We start from the raw sequence: 27,397 nt of genomic DNA on the forward strand, positions 1-27,397 counted from the left end.
TGCACTTGTCTGTCTGAACTGAGCAGCAGTGGCAGGGAACGAGCTGATGCTCAGTGCAGGGTGGGGAAAGCAGCTGTTTCTCCTTGCCATGGCTGGCGCCCCGTACTGCAGCTGCTTGGAGCCCGCGCAGGGTTGCCTGTGCCTGCTCTCCATGGTGGCAGTGGTGAGGCGGTGAAGAGGCAGGACAGCCCCATGCAGGCTGCAAGTGGCTGTAGCAGGAAGTGCTGGACATGGGGAGGGGGAATGGCCACTTTTCCCCCACATTGAGTACCAGCTCATTCCCTGCTGCTGCTGCTCAGTCCAGACAGGCAAATGTGGGGCACATAAGGTTGAGGCTGTGCACTGCTCCCCACCTGTACTGTGGGGCTGGGGCAGGAGCACTGGCAGTGAGCAGGCACACGAGGTCCAGCGGCAGCCGGGTGGGAGCGTGAGGCCTGCACTGGTGTCTCAGTGCTAGCACTGGCGGGGCCCAGAGTGGGCCGGTAGGAGCGCGGGGTCCTGGCTGGCAGGGGCTCTATGGAGCTGGGTCAGCTCTCCCCTCTCCCTGCTGGTGCAACCCAGCCCAGCTCCACAGACCCCTGCCAGCCCCGCTCCTATCTCTTCTCCACACTCCTACCACCCTGCTCTGAGGCCCTGTCGGCGCTGTCCCCGGGGCACTGGTGCAGGCCCCGTCCGTGCTCCCTCTCGCTTCCACTCCGCCACCACTTTCCTGCCTGCCCACCAGCCACTCTGCATGACATGGCTCCCAAACCCACACACACACATCCACACGTCCCCACAAACCCCCATATGCAATCACTTCTGCATATATACCACAAACTCATACAAATCAGGACAAAAATATATTTTTAATTAAAATATATTATTATGTGTATTTTTGATTTTTAGTATGTAACTTGTTTTTTTTCCCTTAAGATGGCAAACCCTCTTCCCCAAAGGAGTACTTCTAGAGGTAAGGGGGAGGGACTTCTGGTGGCAAAGGTCAGAGGTTGGGCGGGACTTCATCCCAAGATGGCGACCGGGGACTGGGGCACCTGTCAAGGGGCAGGGGTACCCGTGCAGCCCTCGACAGCTTGCTAAAACGGTAAGCAGCCCTCCACTGGAAATAAATGCCCGCCCCTGTGCTAGGGCTTTCACTTCCACATAGTCCCTCTCTGGGACTAACGTTACTGCCCCTTCTCTCACTGGGGCTACACAGGGTCTTACCCTCCTGTGGGACTTGGGCATCATGCAGACATACTTGGCCCCTTCCTGTCCCCTCACTGGGACCACTCTAATTTTCTGCCCTCTCACTAGGGCCTCCAGGGTCTTCCACCTCCTGGGGCTCAGGTGTATGGAGTCATGTCTGTCCCTGGACTCTGGTGTCTCACCAGGATGCGGGGGCTGGAGTTGTAAGGCATCCCTCCTTGCCTCTCACTGGGGAGAAAACTGCCCTGGCATTTCTGGGGAACTCCCCTGCCACAGGGAGTCCCACCAGGCCATCCTTCCTCAGCAGGGTGCAGTTTTCTGTAATACCCAGGACCAATGCAGGCCTACCTGCCCTGGTCTCCTCCCTACTGGGCTACTTGTTTGTTCCCAGGCTGCTGCTGGATGCCTCCCCTCAAGAGGCTGAGTTTCAGCCTCCTTCACTTCAGTCTGCTGTTCTGCTGAACAGAGCACAAAGGTGCTCTGCCACACACTTTCCCCCTTTTAAAATGGCTCACCATGCAGGCCCATTCATCACTTGCAACAGCCAACTAAGTGGCAAGCACCCCAATGGTGCTCCACCACAGCAGGTTTGACTGATGTTTCTAGTGCTTCTGCAGGTTAAACAAAGAAGCATTGTTCAGACTACCTAGATGTACCTTTTGATCTCTTTACATCTCCATGAGCAGAGAGGTGGTTAGCTGTGTTAGACTGAAGTCAGTCAGAAATCAGGAAAGGGAAGGGTGAAATCTTAGAAACTAACTTGTTCAAAGAGGCATGTCAGATGCATCTAACAGAACAGGTCATTGTCTACAAAAGCTCATGCCTCTGCATCAGTTACTCTAAGGCCGTGTTTCTCAACCTGGGTGCCATGAGGCCCTTTCAGGGGTGATGCTGCATGGGCATCACTTTTGTCCCTAGGTAAAAGTGCCCTTCACTTCTCATGCACAGCCCGACTGGGAAGGGCTGTGGTACATGTGTGCTCTCCTGCCTCCTTAGGCTTCTCTGATAGTCATTCCATCCAGAAGGAGCATACCTCAGCTGCAGATGCTTCCTCAGCCTGACAAAGGGTTTTTACCTGAAAGCTTGCTAAGAGAATCTTTCCCAACTATTTAGCTGGTCTAATAAAAGATATCAGATTTACCCAGAGAACTTTGTCTGCCTCTGATAAGTAGGGGGTCTACTCAATTTGTGTGTTTTTGTTTTTTGTTTTTTTTCAGATTTCGTGGAAACCGTAAAATCTGGGATTATCTGCCAAATCAACTTAATAAAAATAAAATGCTGGTTCCCTAGTGGAAGCCAGTGGTCTACCCTACCATGGCCCAGCCTCACAGCCCAGCCAGGGGGAGGGTGGGAAGGTGCTGGCTGGTGGGGTGGCAGGAAAAGCTAGTGGCTGCCCTGACAAGGTAGTGGCTGCCCTGCCCTGCCCTTCGCATCCGACCCCCGGCCCCAACAGATTTGCCTGAGTGCAGCTACCAGGGCTGGTCCTACCACCATGTGATGCCTCTGCCTCTCAGTTGCGTGTTTGTGTGTGTGTGTGTGTGTGTGTGTGTGTGTGTGTGTGTGTGTGTCATGTCCCCACCCCCATCCCACCCCCGAGCCCAGTTTTTCCCAGCCCTAAACAACTCCTTGCTAGGGCAAGCTGAGAAGTGCCAGGAAAAACTTCAAAGCTGAACAAAATCCCGGACATTTTGTTTTGATATTTAAAAAAAATGGGAGGATCCAAAAAAAGAGAACATGTCTGGGAAAACCTGGATGTATGGTAACCCTAGCCATGACCAACCCACAAAAATCGTTCAGTCTCACTGTGATGCAAGTAAATTCCTACTGATAAAACTAAGGCAGGAAAGCCTTCTCATGTCTTAGCCCTTACTGGTCCCGTCCCTCCACCCCACGCCCCCATTCCTGGAAACAAAGGTGTTTCCCAGGATGGTTCCATCTGCCCTGTGCACCTCTCAGGGAAGCAGATTCAACAACTAAATTAAAAAAAAAGTTGTGGAGAGCATTGGTGATGTGTAGGAGGTGCATGTGCACCCCCTGGAAGCACCAGCACCCTGCTGGCTCAGCAGTTGGCCACTGGGGACCCCCCCAAACAGTGATCTGGTGCCTCCCAGACTCGGGAGGCACTAGTCGCCCATGTTGAAGAGGTATCCTGAGTCTGAAAAGGTTGAGAACCACTCTGCTCTAAGGTACCACCCTGTACTGTCTTCTGCCTTGTATCTCCACGAAGCTGAAAAGCTCCCCATCCTCTGCCCCACTAAGTCACAAGTAGCACTGAAGCGAGAGAGGGACAGTGGTTTATAGGGGCAATTTCTGTCGAGTGGAGGTAACTGCAACTCACTGTCAGGGTTGTAAGGCTCATCTTTTTCCCAGGCATTTGAAGGTGGGGTTTGATAAGTATTCTGATTATAGAGGTGTGGATTTGTCTCTATGCTAAAATATCTCCAAATGCTGAACTTCTGATGTTAAAGTTACATGCCTGGTGCCTAGAGCGAATGGAGTAATGCCTTCTTTATTATAACCTAAATAAATGCATCCAAAGATATTACACAGCTTCCTGTTGACTTTCTGGCTGGACTGGAAATATTAGCAAGTATCTGTGTGATAGGCTCTCTCCTCTTAAGAGCTCTTTTACAAATTCTCCATCTGCATTGCACTTCTTAACTGCTTGTTCAGAGAAAAAGAGGTAGAAACTGGAGAAAAAAAATAGGAGCAGAACAGGGAAGAGGCGCTCCAAATCCTTATAGATGATTGTTTCTGTCTCGGCCTTATGTGATATGGGGAATGTACTTCATTTGGAGGCTGCTGGGAGATTTGATGCATATTTGTGGAGTGCCTTGAAATGTGTAGATCAGTAGTTCTCAGGCTTTTTAGAGTAGGCTCCCCATAATAGACTCAAGGCACTCCTCCATAATTTTTTGTGAATCAAACAGCACCCCATTTCAAAATTAATTTATTTACTACAGTACTTATCCCCTTGTAAAGGGCCTAGGTCAGGGACAGGCAATTATTTTGGCGAGAGAGCCGCTTAATGAGTTTAGTGTGCTGTCAAGGGCCACGAGGGTAGCCCCTCCCCTTGACACATGCCCTATCCTCTGATTGCCATCTGGGACCAGAAGTCTGGTTGCTAACCATGACCTTTGCCACTGGAAGTCCCTTCCCTTGTCTCTGGAAGTACTCCTTTTGGAAAGAGGGATTTGCTGTCTTGGAGCTGGGAAAAAAAACCAAATCATATACTAAAAATCAAACATCTATTATAACATGTTTTATTTAAAAAATATTTTTGTCCATTACACTATGCAAATGCACACAAATATATAGAGGCAATTGCAAAAAGTTTTACTCTTGTATACTGTGAGTGGGGTTTGGTTGGTAGGCTGGATATGTGTTCCATGTGGAAGGGTCTGGGGGGTGTTAGTGTGTGTAGGGGAGAGTGGGGTTTGTTGGGAAGGAAGTGTGGGTATGGTGGGGTGTGTCGTGCACACACATACACACCCTTGGGTGACAGCCCTGTCCATGCAGCGCAGGGCAGATGGGCTTGCTGAGCCCTAAGGCTGTAGCTGCTACTGGTGGCAGCTTTGTAGCACCTGCAGCCCTGGTTACTGGTGCCTCTGCTCTGCCTTCCCCTAGTGACTGGGGATGCCTGGGCCCAGGCCTGCCACTCTTCCCTGCCCAGCCATTGCTGTGGAAGCCAGTGGGCCCCCACAGTGGCAGCTGCAGGGCCTGGGCTGGGGGGTGTGGTATACACAAGCTCTTAGGGCTGTTGCCTCCACTCCTAGGGATTAGCCGTGCGGGGGAGAAGGGATGGTTGCAAAGGAAGTCCTCCAGAGGAGGCCACATGTGCACAAGCAAGCCAATAAGTGTGCCCCCCTGAGCCCTTCAGCACGCCCTCCTAACAGCCTGGAGCTTGGACACCCTGTGGTTCCTCTCTGCCACTGCCAACAGCGCACCAGATTAGCCAGAATCTGCTTGCACACCTCTGAACCTGGCCTGCCCCACATGCTTTGCACCACCTACCCACTCTGAGCAGTGGCTGGGCAGAAGCTGCTGCTGGTGCAGGGGAAGGGCGGCCCTTCCCCTTCACCGCTGCTGGGCCCTTCTCGCTTCAGCCACCCAGAACCCATGCCCAGGCTGCCCTGTGGTTCCTTTCTGCCTCTGTCACTGCTGCCTCAGAGCTGCCCCATGGGGCAGCGGTGACAGTGCAGAGGAGTCACAGATGCAGGGCAGCTGTAGCGAGTAGGGCCTGGCTGTGGTGAGGAGGTGGGGCTGCTTTTCCCCTGTGCTAAGCAGCAGCTTCTGCCTGGCCACTGCCTGGCATGGGCCAAGCAGTGCAGGGCAGGCTGGGGTAAGGGCTGTGCCCCAGGTCCATGCCAGTACCACAGGGCTGGTGCCACTGGAGGTGGCAGCCAGAAAGAGCTGCTGCCACTTGGGCTGCCTAGAAAGGTAGTCCAGCTGCAGAGCTACCCCCAGCCCTGCTGCATGCCCAGGGGGCAGAAGGACATGCCACAGGCTGGACAGCACTTGGGCCAGGAGGGACTAAAGGATGCACCATGAGCCCGACAAAGACCCTCCACTGGCCTGAGGGTCATATTTTTGCCTACCTCTGGGCTAGATTGTGTGGGTAGGAGAACAGCTAGGCTGACCTGAGCCTGTGCTTAGCTGCTTACCTCCTCATACCTGAGGGCATACTTCACAGGATCTTGTAACACCCTGGTTGAGAATCACTGGCTTGGAAACAGGTGCTATATAAGAATTATTTGTGTCTGTTGTATTGAATTTGTCCGCACTGGGCTACTTGCTCTGTTGCTAATGTTTGTGTTAAGGCCAGGGCCAGCCCATCCTATCCTTCGAAACTTGTGGCCACAGGGTGCCCTGCAGCCAAGGGGACCCCTATGTCAGGCTGCTCGCCCCCTCCCCCACATGGCCAATGCCACCACCGGCTTCAGGTCCAGCCGCTCACCACCCCCCTCCCCTGCCGCCGCCGGCTTCACATCCAGCCAATTGCCTCCCCTCCCGGGTGTTGATGCTGCTGCTGCTGGCTTTTTCAGCCACTAGCCACCCACCTCCTGCTGCCATCTTCTTTGCATCAGGGGGCCCCAGAACTATTTCTTTCAAGGGCCCCAAAAAATTGTGGGTGGCCCTGCTTAAGGCCTTATTGGAAGCCACAGGGCTCAGCAACTGCCTGAGGCAAGTGTTTTAGAGAGAGGAGGTAATAGAGTAAACAGAAATTCTATTTTGCTGCTGAGCACCTGCAAGTCCCTCTTCTCTCCCAAGGCAGCTGGAGTCCCAGTGCTTCACAAGGGGCTCTGCCAGGCAGCAAAATTCCCCTGCAGCTGTGTGCAAGGCCATGAATTTAGACCTGGCAGTGTTTTCACTAGGGACCTACTTAAATCTCAGTTTTGTGATTTTCACGGAAAGCGTGAAAAACAGCGTTTCCCATACTTTTGCATGGAATCACCCCAAGAATAAGAGAGCTTACCAGAATACCAAAAAAGCACAGCAATCCTTGCACCCATAGAGCACGTGGTTTGAGAGAGAGCTCCTGAGAGGATGAGCTAGTGATGTGGACTCATTGAAGGCACCAGTCAGGAAAGCAAAAGGATTTTGGCACCATCTTTTAAGAAGCCAGATGCAATGCTGCAATCTAAAGATGATGAGTGAAAAGAAATCCAAAAAAGCTAAATATATTTCAGCTCAGGATCATGTAAGGCAGTTCTCTGTAGGAACCTCATACGCAGGTGGTTAGAAGTTGCTTTGTTCATTGTGCAGCATGACAATGGATGTGTTGAAGAAAACCAGCATTGATCGACCAAATGGCATATAAAATAAATAGCTGCTGCAGAGGCTCCGGGTCGGAGCAAAAAGCAAGTGACTGTGCCTTCAGTCTTTGAAAGAACCATTGAAAGCAGTTTGACAAGAACATAGGCGGCTATGTTGGCTGTAGTGGAGCCATTCACCGCCATCCACATTCCTCTGGAGAATATTGATTATGTTAACTCAACTCAAGGGACTACTTGAACAAACATGTGCAAAATGCTGGCAATTGCCCATGTGCGAAGAAGCTTTGCCAAGATCATCTACCAGGAGTAATTGCTTTGCGTGTTCAGTCTACAAAATCTGCATTGGCATAATATGAATCTCAATTATAGCAGAAGAAGCAACAGATGCCCAAGATAACTGTGTTCTGCACGCTTTATTTGTACCTGGAGCTGGACAGATTGAGCTGCTTGTTTTTCAAACAGAGCTGGTTCATCTTGTCTGTCAAATTTTCTACCACAGCACAAGCTGGAGTGAAGGCTGGTCTCCTGTCAGTTATGTGGGCTTCAGGAGCTGTTGGAGTGTGAAGCAAGGGGCTTAGGTATCCAGGTTGTAGTCAGAACTTGTAGTAGAGATGATCTCTTTTCTTAGACCAGCAAGATTTTTGCAAAAAAAAATCTTTAATTTGCAAGGGGCTTAGACTGTTGCCACCTGCTGACTGAGAGGGTTGAGTATGGATCAACCAAGACTGACCTCTGTGCAGTCCTTGTGCCAGCCAAGGCAATATCTGTGGTCCAAATGAAGTAGATGAATTACAGCAGATATGATCTAGCCTCATTTCCCAGCTCTTTAGAGATGAATAATGGGGGAGGGGAGGGGGGAATAATGAACTGAGAACGCTAGCAGTGCCCTGTGGAAGCAGCACTAGACAATTCCCATGGAGACAGCAAAGTCACTGCACTGCCCCTCTCTCTGCCATACTCCTGCTGGTTGCTGGGTGGTAACTTTCCTCAGAAGAAACCTGAATCTCCGTCCAATTTTATATGTGCTTCCAGATGTAATCAGCCAGAGTGTTGCTGAGCCCTGAGCCCTGTTTCTGTCTTGGGGCCAGGACACTTCCTTGGATTATTTATTGTAAAGCATGCTCTGCTTGGATTCTTTGAGAGAGTTTTACCATCTTGACATGTTACTGCAGCTCAGGTCATAGTTCAGTGGCATTGTCCACTGTGAGTGAGGAGGCTTGGCTTTCCAGCATTCCCGTATGCTTATTGGATTAATTTTAAGGTGACCATATGTCCCAGTTCGCCTGGGACAGTACCAGATTTCAAAGGCCTCTCTTGGCTGGTTGGTAAAAAATTAAAACGGGAGTCTTGTAACTGGAGGGGCATGGGGCATAGCCTGGCAAGGAGGCAGAGTGGCATGGTGCATCAGGCAGCTCTGCCTCCCCTCCAGACTTCACCTGCACCCCTGCCCACCAGCCTCTGCCACTGCCTGCAGCAGTGCCACTGACTTGGCAGGGGTTGGAGTGAGGGAGGGGAGTGTCCTGAATGTCCTGGTTGCCTGGAATTTCCATATGGTCACCCTAGTTAATCTAGGAATTAAGCATGTGCATAAGTTCATCTCCAGTGCCACCTTTAGCCCAACAACTGAACGGTTGCACCACTTGCTCAGAAGGAGGAGATCCAGGTTATCGGGCCACTTCGCCCACAGGGGTTTGAATCCATACCCCCACTTCTCAGCATAGTGCTCCAACTACCAAGCCATAGGCTAGGCAGGGCCTAGAGCTCCCTCCCTACCTCCTGTTGAAGCCAGCGCACTGAGTAGCCGGGACAGAAATATATATGTGAAGGTCAAAAATAGGACAAGGCATAGTGAGTATGGCTCAGTGAGATCAACTTTGCAGAGGGAAAAGGGCCCTGGGTTCTGCCTCCTGCTCCTGCCCCCAATGAGGGAAAAAAGCTATTCCACTGCAATCCATTTTTTATATTAAATATTAAATGCAGAAACACCACTTAGGTAAGGTAGGAGCAAAGACCAGAACTTGGGAGTTATGCAAGTTCCTAGGGTGAATAGGATCTAATATTCGGTTAAATTGCCCAAATATCACTTAGCTATAAAAAGTTAGCTAAATAGGTAGTGCTTGCATATCTAAAAAGCACGGCTGGATTTGAACTGGAATCACAGGAAAAGATTAATAATATCACTGTCACAGAATGGATGAGGTCTGGCCATCTGCTCAGGCCAGAGTACCAGCATATGCTAGAAATGTTTCCTAAGTGGTTTCCCTCTATCAGCACTGTACTTCCTTTTAATCTCCAACCTCACTGTACTCCCCTCACTGTCACTAGTTGTGGTTTCCCTATGACTAATGTTTTGAGGACTTGCACAGAGTTATGGGTCTTCTTGTGTGGAACAGAATCACAGCAGAGCATGAATGGTTTGAAGTAGATTCTTTCTGAACATGCTCAGACAGGCCAGATGCATTTCACGGGGGAATGTCTCTTGGCCAGCTTCAGCCACAGCACTGATCCTTACCCATCCAGAGGGGACTTGGATTTGGGTTCTGAACTACACAATAATTTTGCAGAGCTGCAGCAGGATTAGTTTTATTTTTTATCCAAGTGCTTTCTTGTTGAGGGAGCTCCCTTCTGGTTTCTATCTGGAAATGTTGTCTGTAACACATCTGATCTTTGGTGATGCTTGGTCTCCATGGTGGTTACTTGGTTAGTGAGTAGTCCTCTCAGTTTGCCAGCCCATGGGGAGCTCTTGCCCTCCAAATATAGGGCTGTTTGTTTTGTAAGCTCAATGGGAGCTTTACAAGCTCAGCGGGAGTGATGGTGGAGTGATGCTGCCTAGCAGTCTGTTGGGAGTGACACAGTTGTCATGTGTGTTGCTCCTTTATGGCTGCTGCAGAGATGCATATTGCCTGAGGGGTGGAAGTATTTCACTCCTTTTAAAATAAAGTGCCATGTAATAGACACAGTTCCTATATGGTAATTAACCAACAGGAGGCCCTGGACGTGATTGAAATGAAAAGGTGCCTGAATGAGGGGGGCGGGGGTGTGGTGTGCACTATCTGAAGGGGAAACAAGGGGATAGTTTGTCCATTGCTCTCCTCCAAGGAAGCAATTACTACCCAGCCAGAATTAAACTCCCTAGAGAAAAGGTAGCATAGAATTCACATGTGCCCACTCTATTCTTCTGGGAAACACTGTGCTTCTGTGAACCTCAGCCTGTCTGATGCAGCAGTCTAAGGGGATGTGGAACTCCGAGTGTGACTATCTTAGCCACTAAAATATCCACAAAATAAGCAGTCACAGTAAGCGTAAAATAAGAGTGCCAAGATCCAGAATTTCTACCCAGTACGTCTTCCCTATAGGTTCACCAGGGACAAAGTACCTGTCGGCCTGAATGGGATTTAGGACGCTTTCCAAGCCTTTTGGTAGCAGCGTTTCCACTCTTATAATTCTATTTGTTTTTTTTTCTTCAAAGAGCTTCATCAGATCAAGAAGACTTTCAAGCGACGCAGCTTAGACAAGAATTCTATTTTCTTAACTCCATCAAAGCCTCTGAGCTACCCATTTTTAGGAAGAAGGAAGGTAAACCTTTGGAAATTAAAGATGGTACTTTCCATAATTCTGTTTCAGAAGGTGATGTTTCTGGGCACAAATATTTTCTTAAAAGCCTTCTGGGCTTTTTTTGTCTGCTCTTCCCCACTGGGTGAGGTGATTATGATCAATGAGGGGAAAATTGTGTCAGTTTTTTCTTTTTGTGTACATGCAGAACAGTGTGTACATACAGAACTGCTGAAGCACACAGGGCCTTGGAACTGAGGAGTTTCAGATAATTTTGTCTTCTCTCTGATCCCACAGTGATACTAATGGTATCTTCCACTGAGTGCCTCTATCTTGGGTATTCTCAAGCATTAGGAAATGCATAGAAATTACATCAGTGAATTACAGCTGTTTGTTTATCTGTATACTTGTTATGGGTAGAAACTAGTGCAGGACACAGGCTGCTTGCAGGTGTTAAACAACAACAAAAACACCAAAAAGCCCAGTGCTTTTACTTTAAACTTCCACACTGAACCCAGTGCATGCCCAGAAGAGGCAGCATGTTAGTTGGACCTGGCTCACCACCAGTGTCCGTATAGATCAGGGGTTTTAGTGGGGCTTTTTGCTGTTTTTTGTCTAATAGCTGATTAAATCAGCTTTAGCTAAAAGCACCATAAAACCCAGCTGAAGCGTCCAATCTATATAGACACTGTGGTAATGTGCTGCTGCTTCTGGTAAAGCATGTTTTTTAACATCTGCAAGCAGCCTGAGTATATCTGAAACAGCAGGAGTATGTTGGGCAATGAAATTTAATCACTAAAAAGCAAATTTGGGCACTTGAGTTAATGTTTGTTCTTGCCTTGATTATGAGGTCCACTCTTCTGCACCTGGCATAAGCCATCCCCTCAGGCACAGGACCCACTGGGGTTTAGTTACGTGTCCTCTTTCCAGCATGCTGCACCTATCACTGGGCTGGGTTTAGATCAGTACTGACTCCAAGGGAAGAAAATTCCTTGGTGAATCCTGAGCACTGCTCTTTATAGCATCATGTGTCTTCCTCAACTTCTGGCACCAGCCACAGCCTGCTTAGCTTGGAAGACCCATGGATGAGGGTTGCAGGCGCGTGTCTGCCGACAAGCTGGAACACGCTCCCACATGTATACAGTGCTTCTAGAAATGCCTGGCTCTTACCAGAAGCCCTATAGCCCTCTTTAATGTCCATCTGTGAGTGGCAGCAGTTCTGGGCTGTGTGCATCTGTACTACCAAAGCTGGTTATTTGGTATGTAATTCTTTTCCTTGCAGAACAGTCCCAAGCAATGTCCAGCAGCCCACCCCCACCCTATCCTGGGGGTCCCTCAGCACCTCTAATAGAGGAGAAGAATGGCCCACCCCCTACTTCAGGTAAGCAGTTGGGTCCCCCCTGTCTGGGCTGTAGTGTGAGGAGGTGAACCCAGGGAAAGCTCAGTCCCTGCCAGAGTGCTCCAGGGTTGGGTACTTGCCTTAAAGCCTGCATTTTGTGTCAGCAGGGCATCATGTACCAGGGTCAGCACTGGGAGGCCAGGAAGCAGAGCTGCTTGCTTCTCTGCTGCAAATGTGAAGTCTGGGCTCAGCCCTGAGGGAGGAGATTTCACTGGTGGAGAGATGTACCAGCAAGCTGGAGAAGCTGGATGAAAGCTGGTTCCAGGGATAATGTCCCTTGCATAGTTTAGGCCTTCAATGACTCCAGTGAACAGAGGTTTACATAAAGCTCCCTGTCACTATGCTGAGCCATCCAGAGCTGTTTATCCCTCCTTTCCAGCTAATCTGAACCCAGAAATGAGCTCCCCCCACTTCTTTTCCTGTCTGTTCAAGGAGAATTGTGGACACTGGGGTTCCTCTGGCAGGGCTTCCTCAACTGTGGCACATGTCCCCTGGTTTCCACTTGTCCAGTACAACTGATCCCATCAGCACAGCACATCACCTGTAGCATCGCCCCAGAATTCTCCCCTAGGTCAGTCCTGCCTGCTTTCCAGGGGGTCTTGCTCAGAACAATAAGGATCAGCTGTGCTACACTCCTTCACTCTAAATTTGCACCTCCTTTCCTTCCCTTGGTCCTTAACAGCCTCCTCCAAGCAGACTCCTCCTTCTGGTTTCCTTTTCAGGTGGAATTGCCTCTGCTGTCAACCAGCCTCAAGGGACACACACACCACCTTCAGATTTTGGGCCTCCCCCATATGAACCTCCACTCCAGCCTGGGTACATCCCTCCTCACATGCCCACAGAAGGCTCTGGGCCCTATATGTCCCATGGTGAGTATTGCCTCTTTGAATGCATGCACCTTCCAGGCATCCTGTCTGGTTGCACAGGGACAAAGGCCTGAAATCCCATGGTGCTGTTGCTTGCTCTACCAAGCCATCAGGGCTTCATACCATGCCATTTATGATAATGCAAAGATTTTCTCCCTGTTCAAAAGCACTGAGGAGTCCATAGTGGGTACAAAGAGCCTCAGCTCTGTGTCATTTGTACACAGTGCTTCTGGAGAACATGTTGCTTTTGGGAGATGACATTTGTCCCAGGCCTGTAGCGATCTGCTAACAGCTCTTTGTCTCTACCCCTCTACTGTCTGGCAGAGCTGCACTAGCTGACTGTTCTCCCTCCGCAGAGAGGCGGGAACTGTATTAACTGGCTGCTGCTGCTCCCTTGGCCAAGTCCTCTAAGCAGCTTGCAAGTCTCTAGGATAGGAACTGCCTGTTGTTCAGTGCTTGCCCAGAGCATGACATAGAGGGCCCAAGGCACTTATCATAATGGGGTCGCAGCAAGTGCTGTGGTTAGTCGCATGCTTTGGAAGTGCTACTCTAATGCTAAGGCCTCGGGTGTGTCTGCTTATCATTCACAGGTTATTATCCGCCACCGGGACCTCACCCTTCCATGGGGTATTACCCTGGTCCAGAGCACTACCCCTCTCCTGATGGCCGCACCGCGACTGTTATTGTACCATCAGGGGCTGCTACCACCGTCACTGTGTTGCAAGGGGAAATATTTCAAGGTGCCCCTGTGCAGACAGTGTGTCCTCACTGCCAGCAGGCCATTACTACCAAGATCACGTATGAAGTAGGGCTCATGAACTTCCTCCTCGCCTTCTTCTGCTGCTTTGTTGGGTACGTGCTATGACTGGGAGAGCTTCATCCTCCCCTAGGACCTTCCAGCTGCAGGTTGTGGATGGATTTGGGAAGGGAAGAATTGGCCTCATTGCTGCAGTGGTGGATGACCCATGTCTGTATGAAACTGGCCCTCTTCTCCATTACATGGTTGCTCTTCCAGAGCTGTTTTGTCCCCTGCTGACTCCAAATGGACCGAGATTTAGCCAGGTTTATTTTGCACTGCTGAAGGAGGGACTAGGCTGGGAGGCGGTGAGCCTGCATGCAGGTCCCAGGCTATTGCTTGTGTGTGTGTTTTCCTCTTCTATGCTGCACCGGCATTTAGATTCCTCTGGGGGACCCTTTGGCAGTTATTTCCTTTTAGCTGAGACTGAGGCAGGTTGGAGATGGGCTCTGTTGGGGATGCCCTTGCTATCTGCTGTAGGGTTTGTAGGAAGCTGCCCAACTGTGTATTGAGAGAGCTTCTGTCATGAACAGTTTCCTCTGTAGAGAGCCTGTGAGCAGTTTGATGCATGGAATCCAGTGGCAATGTGTGCCTCCTTCCGGTGGGCTCTATGCTGTGAAGCAGTGATTGTGCTTGATCCTGGAGCTGCAGGCTCTGTGTGGGTTCCTGTTCAATACGGAGGGATTTTTAAATTGAATTCAATACCACCTTTTCTCTAACATGAGTCTTAAAAGGCCTGGTACTTCCCAGCCTGCCAGAGGGGCTGTGCATGTATTCGGCCCAAAGGAATGTTTGCAACGAAAATCCTCCCAGAGTGTAGATATGGCTGTTTAGCAGTATGGGGAGCCAGCCCAAGGCTCCAACCAGGCAGCACCCTCCCTCAGCATTGTCACAGCAGCTCCTAGATTTGACGTGTGTGGTTTTGGTATGTATGTTGCAGACACAGTGCCCTGCCTGCTGCCAGACTTCCTGGGTAACACTGGCTACAGCCAGGCAGAGTGCATTGTGTACCTCCCTTCTGTAAGCATGTCAGCCAAGGAAGAGTCATCCCCCTGTAACCCATTAGCAACATGCTGTCTTATGATCTCCCTCCTATGCTGGAAGGCTTAAGCCCCCTTTTTTCCTCTGAAGTGTCCCCCAGTTTCCTATATAATATGCTACCAGGATTCCTTCACCAGGTGTGTTGTTGTCCTGTGTCTGAGAACTGTGTCCAGGAGGCTGTGGCCTTAAGGGCATAGTCCTGGGTGTCAGGCTGTCCATTATGTCCTGGCTCCAACTCACATGGTTGTGCTTTCTCCTTCTGTTCCAGATGTGATGCGGGCTGCTGCTTTCTCCCGTGTCTGATAGATGACTTCAAGGACGTGACACACACCTGCCCCAACTGTAAAGCCTACATCTACACATACAAACGCATGTGCTAACAGTGCCCCAGGCAGCCAGCAACATTGTCACCTCCTCCCTGCTGCCGTACCGACCTATGCGTGCAGAATGCTCTATTCTTTCCCCTTTTGTTGGTGTGTGTGTTTAGTTTCCCTCCATTTGAAAGAGCTTTGAATGCCTTTAGAGCTCCGGTGCTCTCACTGACCATAGGAGCTGCAAGCCCCTGAGAGCTCATATGCCGGTATGAGTGCACAGAGTAGCTAGGCTAGGCTGCACCACAGAGCGCTACGGCACATGCCTTGCTGTTCCCAGCAGTCTCTCTCGTTCTCACCCTCGTGGCTATTATACAGCAAGTTGTAAGTAGGATTGTGAATGAGAGGCATTGTACAGAAGACTTTCCTTCCCTTGTATATGCACCCCCCTGGTAGCCACACTCAGTGGTCTGCTCCTACCTCATCCCTTGGGACCCTCCAGGAAAGTCACTGTTAGTAGCCTCCGTTAAAGGAGACCGTTATTGTACAAGACAGGTATCATTTAACTGGCAGCACATGCAGCTGCCATTCTAAAAGGCTCTTGCCCAGTCACTGTCCTTCTGCCACATGCAGATATCTCCTGTATTTCCTAGCATCTGTGAAGGTGCCGTGGGGTGTGCCCTCCTCCCTGAGGGGCTGGGATCGTCTTTATATGCTCTGTTCTTGGTCTCTGTGAAAGCAGAGATGTAATTTGTTAAGAGTTACAGTTTTATGCTTTTGAGATCATACGTGAAAGGCAAGGACACCTTTGTGTCTGTCTATCCGTCCATCCATGGGTGGGGCCAAGTCTACCACAGGCAGCATGATGCCTCTGCAGGCAGCTTCTGTTGAATACTTGTGGTCTGCTGCCCTGCCAGGCCTTGCTTGTAGGCTGTTTGCTGACTGGCTGTGAGGCAGGCATGACTTGCTAAAGGCAAAAGTGCTGCCCTCCATGGGCTATGCATGAAAGGGAAGGTTTTATTTTAGAAACAGTGTTTGCTTATTTTCTTTACATCTGTTGCTGAGGAAAGCACATTTCCTCCTCTAGAGCCTAATCAGCTCTTTCCTTGCCCTGGGAGGATGGGAAAAGCAGCAGGTCCACTTACAGAGGGCAGACAGGCCTGGTCAGAGATGAGGCTTATTTCTGGTGAATAGCTTTTGAGTCTTGGAGCCTCTGAGCCCATTGCTGCAGTGTCTCCTGAGGTTTCAGTCTTCCCTCCAGGGGTGTAGTGGCCCACATGGTCATGAAGGGACACATGGGGCTGGCCCCAGCTGGTGCATTACAGTGAGAACTAGCTAACCCTGTATCTGCCATGTTTTGGGCACAGGGAAAGATATAAGCCTTGCTTTGCCCCTTTTAAGGATCAAACCCTCAGGCACTGTGGCAGAAGTCAGCAGGTACTGGAACTTCATGCCTGCAAGTGTGGGCTGAGGAGACTTCCTTCTACCCCCACAGATTTGTACTGCCTGGCTTTGGGAGGGAGCAGCAGCAGCAGGTCTGCTCAAGTCCTGCGTGATCTAGAACATAGGGAACATTTGGCATTGGGTATTGCTGAAGGGCAGTGGGGAACCATCATGGGGGTTCTGTTTTCTCTGGATCTCAGCATTGGAGGCTAGATGAACACCTTGCTGGGGTCGTTTCACCCCAGTACTCTTTCCTGCCATGGCAGGGGGTCGGACTTGATGATCTACTCAGGTCCCTTCCAACCCTACCAACCATGAAACTATAAAGCATTTCTTCCCCTTTCCTATCTTGAGTCTAGTGGAGAATAAAGGATAAGGTGAGAAGTTCAGAGGAGGTGGGTTTTCGCATGATCCCATTAACTCGGTGGTATTTGGTAGGATCAGGCTGTCAAAGACATTACTGGAGATTTAGCTGTCTACTGTGAGATTTTTCCTTTACCTTTATTCTTCCTCTGTAAACTTTTACCTTAAGTTCAGTGATGTAGTCTTCAGCCATTAGCCTTTGCCACCAAGATCCCTGGTTTCAAATCTGCAGCCAGTCATGACTACAGTGGGTGTGATGATCTCATTAGATGTCTTTGTCTTGTCAAATCTGTCCACCAGATTGGCTGTCTTCAGTTAAGAGAACTGTATTATAGGAGTAAGGGATGGGGAGATGAGTGGACTCCTGAAGAGGCCTCACACTCCCATCCCATGAGAGAGCTTGAATCTTCATCATGCTCTGCTCCAGCCATTCCCATGGACCCAGAACACGCCTATTGAATGTGTCATGTATTGCAAAGGAATGTATATGGCTGGCTGCATACACCAGGTCCCTGTCTTAGTTTTCCCCCTATGCATGTGGGTTTGTATCTCTTACCTTGGGTTTTGTGTTCTATTGACATGTAACATGGGGGGAAATGGGGGTGGCTGCTTGTGAATCACCCTCAACCCACCATATTTTACCTAGAGACTGATGTGCCCTCACTTGCCACAAGATGGCAGTGTGATGCAGGTAGCATGTAATACCTCAGTGCAGCAAGCTAGAAGTTGGTGTTTGTTTTTTAATTCATTTTATTTAAGCATACTGTTGTTAAATGGCCATCAAGTTCTAACTGTAACTTACGTGACATGAATTTTCTGCCCTTTGAGCCAAATTGGGTTTGTGGTAAAACTCTCTGGAGAACCACTGTCCATGGCTGCAACATAATGGGAAGCAAATGAGCACTAGTTACTCTTTGCTTGCTGTTCTGTGTGTGTGTAAGTGCTGGGAAGAGGGAATGAAGATTGAGGGAGAAAACCAGCTGGTGCTGTTGAGAATGAGGAGCACAAGGTGCTTTAGGGAGTCTCAGCTGACTCCCCCTTTTTCAATAGCTTCTATTTCATTTTAGTCCAGCTGATGAAGTCCTTCCCTATTAGTGCATGGCATCAAAATACAATGTGAACTTCTGCTCTGTGATCATTTATATCCCACTTGCTAAACTGGGTTGGATGAATGAATGTGGGACTGTTGTCCCCCCTGGACCAGCTGAGACTTCTGGGTCATGAATTTTGAAACTGGCCACAGCAAGACCCTGGCTCTCAACTGTTATAGTTAAAGTGTGATCTGTATAGAGTCAAATATCCATTTGACACCAGTGGGCGATGTTTAATTCCTTGTGGATTGATTTTTCCAGATGTTTTTCAGGGCTTTGTATGGTGTCAGGAATGAATTATTTTGCGCTCAGAAAAGCAAACTGTTAATGCTTTTACATAATGTTTGTATATAAATAAAAGACAGACCCTGATCTCACTGCACTGCTTTCATTGTAAGACCTGCAAGAGATCTAGATGAGTTGGGGAATGGTGGTGAGATGGCTCTTTTCTATCTGGGGTAAGGAGTATGCAAAGTTAGCACTGGCTTTCTGATAGCTATTCAGTGGGTTTTGGTCCAGCTATTGGAGAATCTTTGGTCATTGCCAACACACTGTGATACTTTTTTGTTGGAAACTAAAGTTTTTTTTGGACTTGCCTTGAGGTCTGTGGCACATTGGCAAGGTGGTGATCACATCTTTCGTGGCTGGGTAAGCTATCTACCAGCTCTGTGGCTCAAGTAAATCTTTGCGCTCTCACTTTACATATACATCAGGCCCTCCCCACACTAAGGTTGGAAGAAAAACATGACTCTGCAGACTCCAATAATAAAGCAGATTACAAGAATATAGGATCTTGAGAAAGAGGTGGAAGGGATTTCACAAGGTGATCTAGTCCAGCCCCCTGTTCAAGGCAGGATCATCCCTGCTATGCATCTGTCCAACCTCTTGAAAATATCCAGGTAAAAAGATTCCACAGCTTCTCTAGGGAACCAATGGTTGACCACCCTTCATAACCAGAAAGTTCCTTCTAATCTCCAACCTAATATTCCCCTGCTGCAGATCAAGGCCTCTGCTCCTAGTCCTGTCCCATATTCCCATAGAGAGAAACCCATCTTCATCCTCTCTATAATCACCCTTCAGGTATTTGAAGACTGTTATCAAATCTCCCTTCAGTGTTATGTTCTCCAGACTAAACCCTAGCTGCCCAATAATTTTTGTTGCTATCCACTTTGCTCTTTGCAGTCTTTCCTCATCCTGCTTCAATTATTAACACCTGTTAATACAACCAGTGCCATTGGCTGCTTCTTGCCCCCCCCCAAAATCACGCAGCTCATATTCTGCTTATGGTCTACTGTAACTCCTAGGTCCTCTGCAGTACTACAGCCTAACCAGTCATACCCAGACTGTATTTGTGCATGTAGGTATTTCTTCTCAAGCACAGAACTTTGGACGTGTCCTTGTTGAATTTCATCTGGTTGATTGTAGACTACTTTTCCAGGCTACCCAGTTTAATAAATATTAGTGACTGCTTGGTTATTTCTTCTCACCAGTCATGGAAAAGCCTGGGAAGGAGATGAAACTGATCTCCAAAAACAATAAAATTCTAGCTATTGCCATCCAGCAAAGTTGAAGTCTGTCCCTTGTGAAATAGAGTGTACTTAAATAGTTGAAGCAGCCAGAGAATAAGAGAAGTCTAGGGTGTTGGCAGTCTAAGTTTATCTGATCAGAGCTTGCAAGCTCTGTTTGTTTGTATGTACTTTTAAGAGTCATCCTGGACTCACTGCCGAGTAGTAAATGCAAAGGCACACTACTGGAATAGCTTGTTTGCTCTTGCTAGAATGACAGTAGGAATAGAGGTGAAATCAAGGCAAGGGTTGGCCCTCATCCCTTCCAGATGTGGGGAGGAACCACCCTGTGGACAGTTAACTACATAAAGGACCAGCTCCAGGTGTGCTGAATAGAGTGAGCTATCTTGGGGAGAAATTCTGAAAAGAGACATGGCTTATTGGAACCTCACCTGCTTCAACCATATCCCAAAGCTCCAATCTTATAAAGGAAAAAGGAGAAGCTGGGCAGGGGTCATGATTATGTAGAGTTTGTCTTGAAAAGCTTTGGTTACAAGCAGCCTTCATGTCTTCTTCACATGGCCTCTATATGGTACAGTCTTCAGACAGGTTAGCAAACAGCATCCCAAAAAGGCAGGATCAGTAAAAATTAATTGCAAGACTGCTCTTCCAAGCTCTGCATCTGAGCAAGTTTCTGAGTAGAAAGAATGACTTCCCACTTCTTTTAAAAGGGACAGAAAGTCACTGTCTTTTTCAGAGTGGCTATAAGTCCCTATCTTGTTTGGCACGCATCCCACATGCTGGCACTGAATCGGTCACAGAGCAGAGTCCCAAAGAGCAAACTCCTTGCTGTAGTTAAGACTTTCCTTCACGGGGTATGTGCTACATGTGAGGGATGAAAGCCTGGCAGCCCTCAGCACTGCCCCTGCCCAGGCCATGGCTGACACACTTCACTAATACATCCTGGGTTACAACATGCTTCCACCTCAGTACAGAAGCATGCAAGAACAAGGCATGCCCAGTAAGGAATGCACCAGGGGAGTGGAACTGAAATGAAAAGACCCACTTCCTTCTGGAGCTACACCAAACGTCACAGTTCTGCATGCTCCCAAGGAGATCAGTGTCAGCAGAGGGGCTGTCAGCAGTCCCCACTGTTTAGTGTCACAGCACACTACCTATAAGAGCTGGTGCAGATGCTATATGGTTAATGACTTGGGCTCAGTCCTGCTGTATCTCATCCACACCAATCAGGGCATCTGAACTAGAGGCAAAATTTACAAAAAGGAGCACCACCACCTGGAGTTCACCTGCACTGAGGCCCAGCAATTGGTGCTCCTCTCCCACAACAAAGACAGGTCTTAGCCACATGCATGTGCTTTTCTCTTGTAAATCAAGGAAAAAGGCAACGTTGGTTGCATAGGCAAACCTGTCTTCTGCAGTTGGATGGCATTTCTAAGGAAGAGACACCTTTGACTGACAGCTTCTTAGTGGCTGCACAAGCCAGGCTTGGCACTCTGGGTTTTGCAATGCCAGTCAGCAGTTTCCTAGCAAAGCAGGGAAAACATTACTGCAGCGTTTCCCAACTGGTGTGCCGCAGCACACTGATGTGGCCTTCAGACATCAAGAGGTGTGCCATGGAATTTTGGAAGAGTCTGTCCGTGTATGTCTGTAATGCTCTTGGGGCAGGGGGGCATGGCTCCAGCCAATGCCATATGTCACCCCCCCCACCATGTGGGGTGGCAGCAGTGCAGGGTGGTATGCCACAATTTTATTTATTTTTTATGTAAGGATGCTGTGGGATGGAAAAGGTTGGGAAATGCTGCATTGCTGAACTGGGGGCTTGTTCTGCTTTGGCCAGTGAGCTGGTAAGATCTTGCTATCTGCTTGGAGGAGAGCTCCTGTTAACTTCACAACAGCTTGCATCCAGTCCAGAAAGAACCTGCAAGAGGAAAGGCCAGATGCTTTGCCTCTGAGAAGCTGTCAGCAACAGACCTGTTTTCCAGAACATGGGAAAAGCTTTATGCACTTTGCAGGGGCAAGTTAAGTGAGAAAGAATACAGCTTCTCTCTTCTTCCAGGGGGAGCTTCTCTTTCCCTGGAAACAGACTGAGCCCATCTCTGTGAAGGGTCTCCCCCTCCCAGTGCTGACCTGCCTGCTTTGGATACCACACTTCTCCACAAGATCTGTTCAAACTCTGCCAGACCAGTACTGGGCAAAAGTAAAACCAAGCAGTTATTTCCAGACTGTTCAAGAGCATAAACTCACGCAGCAAGACCCAGGGACTATATGCCCCTCCCCAAGTATTACTAGGGTATAACATAACCCACAGGCATATGCTAACCAAGAGGAAGTGCCTGTGAAGGCTACTGAGTCTCTATACTGGGAATAACTGCTATTCTCTGCAGCAAGGGGAAGGCCATTTCCCCCATTCACTTAATTCAGTAGAAAGAGCCCTCCAGAGGCAAAACCCAGCATAGACAAGTCACTATATTATATCTCCTAAATCAATTATCTGTGGAAGCTTTTCCTTTCCCCTGTAGCAGGAGAGATAGGAAGGAGGGGGGGAGAATGCAAAGTCCTCTTCCTTAGATCGAGAGTATTTAACAACTACCTCCGGTCCTTGCAGTGGAAGGACAATGACAGCCCCCTGCCTTACTTGCAGCAAATTAGGGTGTTTGGGAAGTTTTGAGCTTTGTGCCTGGCAATTGTATAAGAAAACTGTCTGCAGTTTTTAAGAACTGGTTAGACCAACACTTGGCTGTGACAGTTTAGTCAGGGATAATACTACCTCAAGTAGGGGGCTAAACTAGATGACCTCCTGAAAGTCCTTCCTATGACTATGAATTCATATCTCAAGCCAGAATCTGGCTCTTGCGTCATTCATTACAAGAAGTACCTAACAGGGAAGACTGGTCCTTTTGTCCTAAAGCAGCCCAGCCATTGCCACACAGCTGGACTGGTACCTCCAACCTGCCCCCCTACACCTGTATGGCCAAAACAAGACCAGGCTGTTGCCATGCCCCTAGGCCCAATCCAGCCCATGGGGTAAAAAGCTTGGGTACCACTGTCCCAAAATTATTGCAATAAGAATCCTGCAGGCTTGTGGCAAAAGGTGAGCAAGTCCAGTTCTAATAAATGGAGAGAACCCCCCCCCCCAAAAAAAAACAACAAACCCATTAATTCCTATTTTTGGTACCCTTCCAAGTGCACATTCAGAATAGGCTGAAGGGAGTGGCTGGGAGGGCTGTGACTTAATGCTGCACTTGGTCACCATGCCCATGTCAAACCTCCTAAGCAAATCCATGCTTGCCCAGCACATGCTCACAGCTATGATGGAGGGGACTGGCTGAGTGAAGTTCTCAGGGACCAACCTTTCTTACTGCACAACCAGAACTCATACATTAAAATTTTGAAGTATAAACTGTATTGTGTCAAAGGTTTTAGCATCTCATAAGTTACATGAAAAGTAAATAATGCGATTCATTTAATATATACAAGAGCATGAGGAACCCTCTGTTCAGCAATTGTTATGTACCAAGGCAAAAAGGCCCCTATTTTAAATAAGTGATTTCTGGTCCCTATTGCCACAGTAAGAGACAAGAGGCATCTCTGTAGTAGTTTCATTTTTATATCACAACTTCCTTGGGGAGGACAAAGTACAAATTCCCCATTCAAGCCAGTTCTAAAAGAATCCTCCCAATGTCACAGGCCAAGCACCTCATTAGTATGTATTGAGCCATGCTCCACTGGATGCAGCAAGATATCAAACTTGGAACTTCCCACCCCCACCCCCAGGCTCAAAGACATGGAAAGCTAATTGTTTATAAACTTCTGACAGCATTGGGATAGAAGCATGCTCAGGATATAAACCTGCATCAGGTCAACAGAGATTTTGGCTCCAAGATGCTTAACTAGAATTGCTGCGCTACGTTCTTAGCTCAGAATCCCAAGTAATTATATGAATTATTAGGTATGTACCACTCTGTGTTTGGATTACTATTTATATGCAGATAGTAATAGGCATTCACTGAAGATTCTGGTTTATTATTTTCTTACTTAAATCCTGCATTAAAAACTCCACCAACAGTAGGGGAGCAGTCCCAAAAAAGTGTGAGTGCATCTTCTGCCAATGGATGATGCCATGTAATGTCACTCCGTCACATCACGTACCAGGCTGCAACTCCTGCTGCCATGGCGATGCAAGCTGCAAGAATGAACTGCATGGTAGGCTGCTTCAGCACGGCCATGGCAATATGGTACAGGCAGCTGGCATCCCCTTTGCCTGGTGGAAAGGACAGAAAGCAGTTAGCTTATTAGGGTCATTTTATGCATCTGCGTTATTAGGGTGTGTGGTGTACTCCACTTCTATGCACACACCAGATAAGTATATCACATAACTGCATAACAGTACCAATCTCAATTTGTTGCTTACTGTCTATATCAGGAACGCTCAACCCCTGGCCCATGGACCAGATCCAGCCCGCGGCACAGTATCATCCAGCCTACGGGGCTCCCCATGGATCTGGAAATTTGGTACAGGGGAGCGATGGAACAGCCCCTCTGCTGCCAAATTTCCAGACCTATGGAGAGTGCTGGGCCCTGGGCACTGCACTGAGCACCTGATTGCAATGCACAGGGCCAGTGGAGGTGGTGCTGGGTCTTGGCATATGAGAAGCAGGAGGGGGGTGGCGCTGGATTCCCAGGGTCCAATCCCAGTGGATGGACACAGGAGATGGTGCCTAGCCCCAGGGCCTGATCCAGCCTGTGGACAAGTCCTGTGCCACACACGGCCTATAAAGCCAAAAGGTTGACCACCACTGGTTTATATAGTAACTCAGGCTATATGCCTATCACTTAAGGGCATAACTCCTAGCCCCACTGTCTACATTTTAACTGAAGCACAGTTAGGCCACTGGGAGATGTTACACTTAAGATGTGGCTGACCTGTGAATTGCACCATAATAGTAATCTGGTCACTTGTGCAGGCAGTTAACGGTGTGACAAAACAAGAAACTGGCCACAAAAACATTCCACAAAATCGGTAATATTTTTGTGACTGTTTTCCATTGCACCTAAAAATTGAACGTAGGTCAGGGTAGCCCTGTAATCTGATGCCAGCTACATGGCAGGGCCTGGTTGATAGCTTCCCATGTTGTACCCCGCTGTTTTTATGGTGCTGAGTCAAGGGGAGCTCATCAGCAGGTGCGGAGCGTCAGGTAGCAGGGAGCTGCAGGGTTCTCAGCATCCTGACAGGTTGAAGGCCTTGTCCTGGAGCTACAAAACAAGACAACTGACACATCCTGGTTATGGGGGACCTGGGATCTAGGAGAAGTTCCCTGATTTCAGGGTCCTGTGTACCGACACCTTTAAAAACCACAGGTACAGCAGAGCTGCACATGCAGTTTTCTGAAATACCCAGCGCATGGGGACCCCAGGATCAAGGTATCTCTCCTAGATCCCAGGACCTTGGCACACCAAGATCTTAAAAATCACATGTGCAGCTAAGCTGCACAGATGATTTTTGGATACCTTGGTGCACAGGGCTCTAAGACAAGCCCCAGTGTGGCCCTAGGGCTGGAACCCAGTCACCGACTCATACCAGGCTGCAGGCACTCAGATACCAACTGCCAGTACAGGGAAACCCCAGGACCTCAATCCCAAGCACTCCCTATGCTTGACAAGCAGTAATGGTGCAATTTGGTTCTGAATCTCAGTCTCAACAATCTGGCCTTGTGCATGGCCACACATACACAGCGGAATGCACAATTCTAGTATCAAGGATCAGATCCCGTTGCACCATTACATGAACATGTGCTGAGGCCTTACCTGTGCCAGAAGTAGGAAATGAAAAGCAGCAATCAGAGGACTGCTCCTGGATGCCTTGAAATTCACAAGAACCAGTTGCTATTCCACTCTTTTAAAGCTTTTCAGAGCATCTCTAAAGTTGACTACTCAAAGCCTTGAACATGAAGGGAGTTGGTCAACTTCGTGGCTGTTAATACAGCTCTGACAGCACTGTAAGCTTTGCTCAGTATGTATGAAGACTTGTCAGTGCTATATACCTAGTGAACATAGCTTATGTTACATTCATCTAAGTGTGCAGACTTTTTAAAGCCTGGGCTTTCCGTTTAGACAGGGTATGCTGTATAACAAGCCCCCCAAAAAACAGACAAAACAAAAAAACCCCCCAGAAAACAAACCCACCTAGTTTTGTGGCATAGTATGGGCATTTATGCAGGTCTCCTTTCCCATCATGTACAGGGAGGCCTCCATCTTGGGCTTCTTCTGTTAGCAGTGCACCAATCTTGTCCAATTCATCAAACACCTGCAGGGGAAAAATTAAGCCTCAACATGAGCTCCCAAAAATTACTTAAATGAGGGGCTGCTCCAGAGGAGGAGGATTTTGCATATAGTGGATCTCAGTTTCCAGGTAAAGGAACCCAGATCACAAAGTAAAAAGCTATGGGCTACCATTTTCACAAGTGACTAAATTGGATGCCCACTTCACTCCTTTAAAGGGTGAGCACCCACTCTAAGTTACACCCTAAGACGACAACCAAAATAAAAAATCACTAAGTCACTTCTGAGCATCTTGCCTGGTGCTTTGCTAGCTGTCTGCTTTGTCAATTTAACTGGGCCCTGTCCACTGTGTATCCCACCAGCAACAGATTCTTCAGCTGAGATTCATTCTATTCAAGACTATCAAACCATAGTGTATACTTGCTCGTCTCCTATAAACTGGGTTAGCGCAGCAAGGCTAGTCATATAATCCAATCACTTTTCCTCCTGAAGTCAGTGGCCCCAGCAGCACAGCTGGCAAACAGGTCTGCTGCCAAGGGTCATTTTCAACATTTTCAATCCCTTTTCAGATCAGAGCAAAAAGCCCAACTGCAGCACCAGAGTTTACTTTTAGCTCAATACCGAGTGAACTGCTTGATCCAAGGTGCAACGCCAGGCACTTTGATGCTGTCTGGCATTTGACATTCCCTTGATGCTCCTTTGAAATGGCACTATAATAATGCTCATTAAGCAGATTAGCTGTCAACATGGGCAGACCCCACCCTAACTAACAGCACCTACAACTGTTGCCTACATGCCACTGAGATTCATGAAGACTGATGGGCAGCTCCTGCCACTTCCTACAAAGCTGCAGGGAGCAGTGACCTTGGAATTTCACAGGCTCTACTTTACCAGGTTTCTAGACCTCCTTCACTGAAACTCAATCCTACACTTCATTCCCTAGAGGGTGGGAAGAAATCCTGTTTAACCTCTTCCCCAAGCCACGTAAGTGCTGAAGGTTATTCTCCTCTTTTTGGTGCAACAAGTAGAATCAGTCACACAAGGACACATCCCCATGGACAATTCTACAGAGCTGTGTATGGACCTAGACCCTTATTCCATGTTTCATTACACTATAAGCTTAGAACAAACTCTAAAGCCTACTGAATAATAGCCAGGTTTAGAAGTCCCTAAAAAGCACTGATTGTCCTCTAGTACAGTAGTTGTTCTCAACCTTTTTCCTACCAGAACTTATTTGCAAAGATCCATGTGGCCTGTCCTGACCCATATCCCCCTGGCCCTGCCAGTGCCCAATTCCCAGTGTCCTCGTTGTTGTGTGTCGTCCCCCCCCCAGTTGGCATCCCTTAGTCTTGACCCGCAGCTCCCCACTCCTCCCAGAGGAGTCCCCAGCTGCCCCTGTCCTGTCCTGCTCAGGCCAGAGTATGGTGGCTGCAGCAGCTCTGGCTTATGTGGGTAGCAGTGGAGTGAGTCCAGCCTCAGCATGGGCTGGAGGGAGGAGAGGCCTGGGGCTGCCACGCTGCAACAGGCAGCCTGGTCATGGCCTCTCCCACCCTCTGAGCAGCATCTCCCAGCCACCCCACCCCCATGAGCATGGGCACCAGCCCTGGTGCTGCCAGGCCAGCCATGCAGCTCTCCCCTGCCTTGTACCCCCACTGGAAGTGGTAGGCGCCTTTCTGCCATCCCTCTGCCCTGCCACAGCTCTTGACCCTTTGAAATATTCTTGTGACCCACTTTTAGGTTGTGACCCATGGGTTGAGAAATGCTG

The 27,397-nt window shown here is 48.7% G+C and overlaps 2 protein-coding genes across 6 annotated transcripts in view; one reads left to right on the forward strand and one right to left on the reverse strand.

Annotated features, from left to right (window-relative positions):
• Positions 1-18,204, forward strand: part of CDIP1 (cell death inducing p53 target 1) — a 63,374-nt gene extending 45,170 nt beyond the window's left edge. For all 5 annotated transcript variants that reach the window (XM_006261743.4, XM_059716553.1, XM_014602268.3 and 2 more), the window contains 5 exons: positions 10,435-10,541; positions 11,800-11,898; positions 12,639-12,785; positions 13,373-13,634; positions 14,888-18,204. In XM_006261743.4, the coding sequence (XP_006261805.2) occupies positions 10,435-10,541; positions 11,800-11,898; positions 12,639-12,785; positions 13,373-13,634; positions 14,888-14,999 (727 nt within the window). In that variant the 3' untranslated portion in view covers positions 15,000-18,204. The remainder of the gene's footprint in view (positions 1-10,434; positions 10,542-11,799; positions 11,899-12,638; positions 12,786-13,372; positions 13,635-14,887) is intronic.
• Positions 18,205-22,942: 4,738 nt separating this feature from the next.
• The window catches only part of HMOX2 (heme oxygenase 2), a 31,341-nt gene continuing 26,886 nt past the window's right edge, over positions 22,943-27,397 (reverse strand). Inside the window, exons 5-6 of the mRNA XM_014602281.3 lie at positions 25,537-25,657; positions 22,943-23,614 (exon numbers count right to left, since the gene is read on the reverse strand). Of these exons, the coding sequence (XP_014457767.1) occupies positions 23,490-23,614; positions 25,537-25,657 (246 nt within the window). The 3' untranslated portion in view covers positions 22,943-23,489. The remainder of the gene's footprint in view (positions 23,615-25,536; positions 25,658-27,397) is intronic.

This window comes from Alligator mississippiensis, chromosome 13, assembly GCF_030867095.1.
Source record: "Alligator mississippiensis isolate rAllMis1 chromosome 13, rAllMis1, whole genome shotgun sequence".
In the NCBI taxonomy this organism is placed as follows: Eukaryota; Metazoa; Chordata; order Crocodylia; family Alligatoridae; genus Alligator; species Alligator mississippiensis.